Consider the following 6,985-nt stretch of genomic DNA (forward strand, 5'->3'; position numbering starts at 1 on the left):
GCCGCCATCAGCTGCGGCTGGGTGCAGAGGCTGGTGCGTCCCAGCACACCACGCGATACTTTCTGGTTGGGTGCTTCCACAGTGCTCTGCACCACGGCGGCGAGGCAATCGCACCGTGTCCGGCCCCCGTTCACCTCCACAGCCTGGAACTGCGGCACGGCGACAGCTGCACTGCATCGCTCGGCCCACGCGCATCAAAGAAGGATACTTCTGTCCACCTGACCGCCAATCCAGCACCGCTGCGGAGGAGCATTGGGTTCCGCGCACCCACACAACACGAACGCCTCACACTTCTCCGATGTATTGAGGACGTGCGTGGCGCAGTCTGATTGGAGGCCACGCCGCCGTCCATGGATGAAAGGCGGCGGCATCAATCCCGCTTCCGAGGATGCTGTTATTAATGAATTACGCCGCGTATGTAACATTATTGGGATACCCCACAGCCACAATCGCGCTCCTCCTATTCAAAATCGTAATTTTCCTCTGGGACACTGTGCGCTGCAATAAAGTGGAATTTATCAGCCACGCTTTGCCCAAGACGCCTCTGACGACGTCAAGCGCACGGCTCTTGATTCTATTTACTCCTCTCTGGGAGCGTATGATTTTGAATTATGGACAGACGTTTCTTCATCTCTCGCTGAGCTTGCATCTGGATCCGCTGCACTATTGTATGGCTCCACCACGACAACCGATCTCCCTGTGGAGGTCCATCGTGCAGCAGCTGGCAGGCTCGCATGCTCATATAGAGCAGAGTGCCCTGCCACTGAAAATGGCATTAGACATCTCATATCTTTTGCCCGGAAACATCCCAATCGCCCACACGAATCCTGGTGGCAACGGACTCCCTGTCGAGAACTGAGGCACTCCGCGTCGTTCCACTGGCCATGCGAGACTACGTTACTCAAGAGAGTTGGATTATGCTGCTTTCCTTGGTGAAGCGAGGTCACCCTGTGGATTTCATGTTCTCTCCATCGCACTGCGGTATCCCACGCAATGAGGCCGCTGACGACGAGGCCATGATTGCACGATTCCTCCCGCAGGAGGACAGCCCAATCTGGCACGTGGACTTCCTCACTGCAGTGAAGCGACGGAAGGGAGGGATGCCCAGGAGAAAAGAAGGCGCGTGCACCGCATGACAGGCGCCTGTCGGTGTGGCGAGGACTCTATTCCTGGCACGGCCCGGACATCGTGCCACGAGCGGCGGCCTGCGCAAAGGCGCGATGCGACTCCTGCCCACTCCTCGACATGCCTGCGCGTGCCCTTCGTATCAAAAGTAACCATCTGTGTCGGTGGTGCCGTCCCTTTCTTACTGAAGTGAGCGGCCCGCCGCTGCCTCCGCCGGAACCTCTTCCAGGCGTGAGCACCGCAACTCCTTGCCGACCAGCGAGCGGCGGATTGATGTCCTCCTGCCCAACCTGCAGCATAGTCTGCGCTCGTCCGTCCACAATATGAGGGCGCACGCCCGACGTGCTCAGCCTGGCGTTCCGATAGTTTGAGAAGGCCTCGGATGCGGATGCCACAATGGCGCCAGCGTCTTCTTAACAGGCGCCTCGCGCACCGGTCGCCACAGAAAGTGCCAAGCACGCCAGCAGGCAAAACACGCAGGAAGCACAAACGCGGGTACTCGAGATGGGCCACGAGAGAATTCGCTTCATCCACTGCAGAAATGCCCCGTCGTTGGTAATATGGAATGCGAGTGTTTTGGAGTGCCCCAATCCGCACGACGGCACGTTTCGGACGGAATGCTTGCCACTTTTGTACGGACGGCCCTTGCGCTACTTACTCGTCATTGCAACAGCATACAGCAAAAACAAGGTAACAACTTGCTTTGCGATGAATATTGGCTGCGATTCCCGTGGAGCAACAATTCACGTGGTGTGCGGGGATCATTCCTTTTATTGTTACTTTGCTTTTGTGTTGCTGTGTGCGCTGCACCTCCTCTTGTGTGTGTGCGTACCCTCCGTGAGGGGTGCCGACACGACGGACCACTCTCGCCGTATGTGCATGCGGTGGAGCCTTGTGTGCCGTTCCTGTTTGCTTCTCCTTCCATCTGTGTGTCGTGCGTGGTGTGTGGCGTACGGTGCATGCCTGGCTGCTGCCCTCTCCTCATGTGGTGTGCCCTCTGTGTGTGTCTGCTGCACCTCTCGTCTCCCCTGTTGCTCTCCATGTCCCTCACTGTGCAGATCAGCTCCACACCACTGAACGACCACACTCACGATGATGATGACGTGCCGTCTGCTGTGCGCCCTGTTGGTGCTTGCCCTGTGCTGCTGCCCGTCCGTGTGCGTGAAAACAAGTGAAGGTAAAGCTGAAAAATCTGGAAAAGTTTCCGTTTCAGGGAATCCTAAGCCAGAGGGACAAGTTCATGTGACGAAATCGCCCTCTCCAGAAGAAGACACTAGTCGGGATCAGAAAACTGACGTTGATGCGAGGGTAAAGGACACCAGTCCGTCCGGTGCAGCAGAGGGAGCACTTCGGAGCAGCGGTGAGTCAGATCCACGGAGCCAGGAGTCCGGTGCGGAACAGGGAAGAAATGCCGGAGCGGGACCAAGTTCGACCGCTGCAGGTCCGGAATCAGTTGGCGTGTCTAACACGTTACAAAATCATGGTACGGACGGTACTCCAGTACCAGAAATCAGCACAAGACAATCCGCAGAAGAAGCAAATCAGGAAGCCGAAGATCCTGCCGAGAAGACCACGACGACGACTACAACACATGCACCAACAACGACCACCACCACTGCGCCAGAGGCACCAACCACGAATACAGAGGCACCAACCACGACGACCAGCGCACCGTCGCGTCTTCGCGAAATCGACGGCAGCCTCAGCAGCTCTGCGTGGGTGTGTGCCCCGCTGCTGCTCGCCGTATCCGCGCTGGTGTACACCGCTGTGGGCTGAAGAATTGTATGCGGGCTATGCGTGCCAGCACTCAACCGCGGGGATTTGTGCGCGTCTACTGTGGTCCGATGTATAAAGTAAGAGTAATTATGGTGATTCTGTTTTGCCTTACTTGTTTCTGCCTGCTGTGTGCTTCTCTTTACTTCCCACATCCGTCACATTGAACGCATCACAGACAAACTTGTATGCACGCCACGCATACAACTGTTTGCGTGGACCCACTGTTGGGGATGGATGCATGCACACTGGAGCCATTTAAGTGCAGGGTTCTGTTTTTGTGTTTTTACATTTTTTAGTTTCTTGCTGCTTGTTTACTTTTGTTTTGGTTTTCCTTTTTGTGCTTTTTTAATTATATTTTTGCATGACGTTGTGCGCTTTTTGCACTTTATTGGTTGAATATTTCTTACGAAATGCGTGCTGCTGCTGCTGGTGTTTTTTACTGTTCTTTTTCTTGTGTGCGTCCTTCTATTTTTTTTTTTTTTTTTGCTTTGCGTTGACGGGGAGTTAGTTTGTGCTGAGGGCTGCACGCAAGTGACAGGAGTGATGGCGATGGTGATGGCTGGCCGTGTGCTGCTGGTGTGTGTCCTCTGCGTGCTGTGCTGCGGTGCCGGCGGGGTTTATGCGAGGGAACTCGACAACAAGGCACTGGGTGGCTACATGGCGTTGAGAGGGTTTGGAAGGAATACGTCGTTTTTGTCAAACGGATCTATTAAAAAATTATCCACACCGCTTTTGCTGTCAGCATCGTTTATCTCTGCTATGCAAGCCGAAGCTCGTGAAGAAGATGTTCCTTCTGCAAGGGTTACTGATTCACCTTTAAGTGGAGCCACTGGTCTTGGTACTGTTCCACATGTTCCAGGTGGTCCTCCTGCTGCGGAAGGCAAATCACTGGGGCCTCCTTCTGTCAGTCATTCCTCACGCAATACTGGTGGTAGCTCGGGGAATGTAGGCAGTGTTCCATCCACTACGCAGAATAAATCCCCAGAAGAAATTCCGCTACAAGAACAGACAGGGACTGAACAAAACTTTTTGTCGCCAGAGAAGAAGGCAGCCGATGAAAAAATTGATGGGGCGCAGATACAAGATTATTCTTCAGCACTGCGTCAAGGCGTTGACGACGCTGCCACGTTGGATGGCGAAGGTATAAATTCTTTGGAGGAAACAAAGAATGAAAAAGAGGATATCAAAACCCCCGAAGCAGAAGAGTCACTAGAGGATCCAACTAAAAAATTACAGGGCGGTGAAACGGACCCACCGGCGTCATCAACAGAAAAAAAGCCGGAGCCTCAACCCCCGCATCGAACGAAAAATCCAGCAACTGAAGAGAACGACAGCAAGAACACGGATGCATCTACGGCATTACCGAATACAGGGCAAGAAGACAATCCGAAAAAAAGAAGAACTGAAGGTCCTTTGCATGAAGCAGGTACCGTGCAGAGTACATCAACTGGCATTCAAGAACAAACACCTGCGGCCGCGCCAAATGAAAATCCTTCATCACTTCCAAAGGAACAATCTACTGTAACACAGACTACTACGAATGCTCAACCTCTGGATTCCGTACAAACCAAAAAACGCCAAAGTGGCGATAAGAAAAAGCTCGACAACAGTGACAGCAGCACCGCGGTCTCCCACACCACCTCCCCTCTTTTGCTTCTTCTTGTTGTTGTGTGTGCGGCTGCTGCTGCGGTGGTGGCCGCGTGAGAGTGAGGGAGAGAGCCGTGCACCGCCCGCACACACACACTTCCTTCTCTCTCTCTGTTTGTGTCCCCTTGCATGGACTCTCGCCCTCACCTCACCCCACGAAGCACACAAATAATGTGCCCATTGTATATATGCATGCACACCCATGCAGGCCCGTTGGTGCTCTCTTTTGCACCGCACGCACCGCTGCCGTCCTGCCTGGCTGCATGGGCGGAGCACCGTAACTGTTTCTGTTTTGTTTTTATTGCATTGAGTGGGCGACCTCTCTCTCTCTCCCTCTGTGTGTGTGTTTTGCTTTACGGGAGCAATGAGAGAGTGTGTGCGCTGGTCGTCCCACGCTTCGGCTTTTTGTTTTTTTCCTTTCTGATTTTGTGGTTGAGTGCACCCATTCCGCGGCTGCGTGTGTGTGTGTGTGTGATGATATGAGTAATTTGCGTGTGTGCTATCTGCCTCTCTCTGCCGTTGCTTTCTTCAGACTCTCTTGTGGCGCACAGCTGCTCTGCAATTATATACGCTGCCAAACACATTCACATGCACACACGTCATGTGACACACGTTAAGGAGCGGCGTGAACGTTGAGGACGCACGCACACGATTTTTCTGTGGCCCTTGAGAGGAGGGATGACGGAACACCGAAATTTGTTTTGTTTCTGTGCTAAGGGCGTGATTATCTTGGCGTGCAGCAGTTGACTAATGTGGTGTGGCATTGAGGGTGCCTGGGAGGAGTGCAGATTCACACCAGGCAGCTGCACGTGCTGATGTGTATCTCCCGCTGTGGATGTGCCGACGAAGGATTCTCCGGCTGTGCGGGGCGATGTGCGGTGGAGGGTGTGGGAAGAGACAACAGTAAAACGACTGGCGGCAGCGCATGTGGGCGTTTTTCGGTGTGTGCTGACGCGTGAATAACGACACACCCGCTGTGACTCCTGCTGCTATTGGCAGTTGCTGTGTGTTCCCGGTGCACTGTTCTTCCTTCTCGTTCCGTGTGTCCGTGTGCGTGAGTTTTTGTTGTTGTTGGGAGTGACTGCGGCGGGGATGATGCTGCCACTCACTGTGGATGGGTGACGGTGTTCACTGTTGTACCTCTTTGTTGTTGCTTGTTTTTCTTTTTCCTCTCTTTTCTAAACCACTCACACACAAAGGAAAGAAGTTAACAACAAGCGCTAATCGCTACTGTGAGATTTGAAGGCCCTGAAAGGACCAACAGCACACACACCGCCCACACACACATATTTATATGCTCTCACGTGTTGCTGCAGTGAAGGCACCCCGCACACGCAACTGTCGCGGCGTGACCGGATCCAGCGGAAGGAGGAGGGAAGGAGGAGAGAGTGAGCTGCAGAGGCGCAACATGTCTCGGCATCTCTTCTGCTCTGCGGTGCTGCCCCTCCTTTTTATGATGATGTGCTGCGGCACTGGAGGTGCTGCGGAAATTGCGGGGCAGTCAACAGTTTCAAAGTTTGAATGGAAGGACGTCAAGATTGAGGATGAAACTGTGGAGTCGTTGGGTGCTGCGGGCCTTCTAAACGTGGGGAGTGACGTGTTTGCCGTTGCCGAAGCGCAGTGCAAAAAGGATAGCGTCATTTTTACTGGCGTTGCATCCCAAATTATCACGAAGGATAATGCTAACACACCGGTGGAAGTTCTGAATGAAGTGAAAGGGACACGATTTCTGGAAGACGGTTCCGAAGTCCAAAAGAAGAAAGTGGATGTGAGCCGACCAACAACAGTTGTGCAGGAAAATGATATTTACGTGCTTGTTGGGAAATACAGCCAGGCAGCTGTTGGTGCTCAGAATAGCGGTGCCGAGGACTGCGGACTTTTGCTGGTGAAAGGGAACGTCAGTGAAGAAAATAGCGGCGAAAAAAGAATCCATTGGAAAGATAATGACGATGTCTCGCGTATTTCTGTTGGCGAACTCGATTCTTGGACACGGCTGTTTGGCAGTGGTGGATCGGGTATTAAGATGAAGGACGGTACGCTTGTGTTTCCAGTGGAAGGCACGAAGAAGGAGGGTGACGCACCAAAGGATGAAAAGGCCGTTTCTCTGATCATACACACCTTGAAGGATGCTAAGAGTTGGACGCTGTCGAAGGAGGTTCCTTACGATGGCTGCAGTGATCCCTCCGTCGTGGAGTGGGGACAGAAGGACAAAAAACTCATCATGATGACTGCGTGTGATGATGGCCGCCGCAGGGTGTACGAGTCCGGTGACATGGGGGAGTCGTGGACGGAGGCGCTCGGGACACTCTCGCGCGTGTGGGGCAACAAACAGGGCGAAGGGGCGAAGGGCGTTAGAAGCGGGTTCATCACAGCGACGATTGGCGATGATGATAAGAAAAATGTGATGCTTGTGACTCTGCCCGGTTTATCCCGAGAA

The 6,985-nt window shown here is 53.4% G+C and overlaps 3 protein-coding genes across 3 annotated transcripts, besides 7 other annotated features; all 3 read left to right on the forward strand.

Moving 5' to 3' along the window:
* Nucleotides 1-2,301: a sequence feature (areas merged during assembly that could not be assigned to a particular haplotype. This can correspond to areas where the two haplotypes were merged or to regions with more than two copies in the genome that were merged during assembly.).
* Tc00.1047053510921.20 (mucin TcMUCII, putative) lies at nucleotides 2,218-2,901 on the forward strand (the record flags this gene model as incomplete). Its single annotated transcript, XM_799861.1, has 1 exon — nucleotides 2,218-2,901. One exon carries the CDS (start codon nucleotides 2,218-2,220, stop codon nucleotides 2,899-2,901), a length of 684 nt encoding a protein of 227 aa, XP_804954.1.
* Nucleotides 2,302-2,700: a sequence feature (areas merged during assembly that could not be assigned to a particular haplotype. This can correspond to areas where the two haplotypes were merged or to regions with more than two copies in the genome that were merged during assembly.).
* Nucleotides 2,701-3,491: a sequence feature (areas not merged during assembly with more than two copies in the genome that could not be assigned to a particular haplotype).
* Nucleotides 3,169-3,261: a sequence feature (T-rich).
* Tc00.1047053510921.30 (mucin-associated surface protein (MASP), putative) lies at nucleotides 3,445-4,605 on the forward strand (the record flags this gene model as incomplete). Its single annotated transcript, XM_799862.1, has 1 exon — nucleotides 3,445-4,605. One exon carries the CDS (start codon nucleotides 3,445-3,447, stop codon nucleotides 4,603-4,605), a length of 1,161 nt encoding a protein of 386 aa, XP_804955.1.
* Nucleotides 3,492-3,646: a sequence feature (haploid, non-Esmeraldo-like haplotype).
* Nucleotides 3,647-4,505: a sequence feature (haploid, Esmeraldo-like haplotype).
* Nucleotides 4,506-6,985: a sequence feature (areas merged during assembly that could not be assigned to a particular haplotype. This can correspond to areas where the two haplotypes were merged or to regions with more than two copies in the genome that were merged during assembly.).
* On the forward strand, nucleotides 5,843-6,985 carry Tc00.1047053510921.40 (trans-sialidase, putative; the record flags this gene model as incomplete). Its single annotated transcript, XM_799863.1, has 1 exon — nucleotides 5,843-6,985. A coding segment is annotated over one exon (1,143 nt), but the record flags the coding sequence as incomplete, so codon positions are not given.

This window comes from Trypanosoma cruzi, genomic scaffold (assembly GCF_000209065.1).
Source record: "Trypanosoma cruzi strain CL Brener 1047053516963 genomic scaffold, whole genome shotgun sequence".
NCBI classification, from domain to species: Eukaryota; Euglenozoa; class Kinetoplastea; order Trypanosomatida; family Trypanosomatidae; genus Trypanosoma; species Trypanosoma cruzi.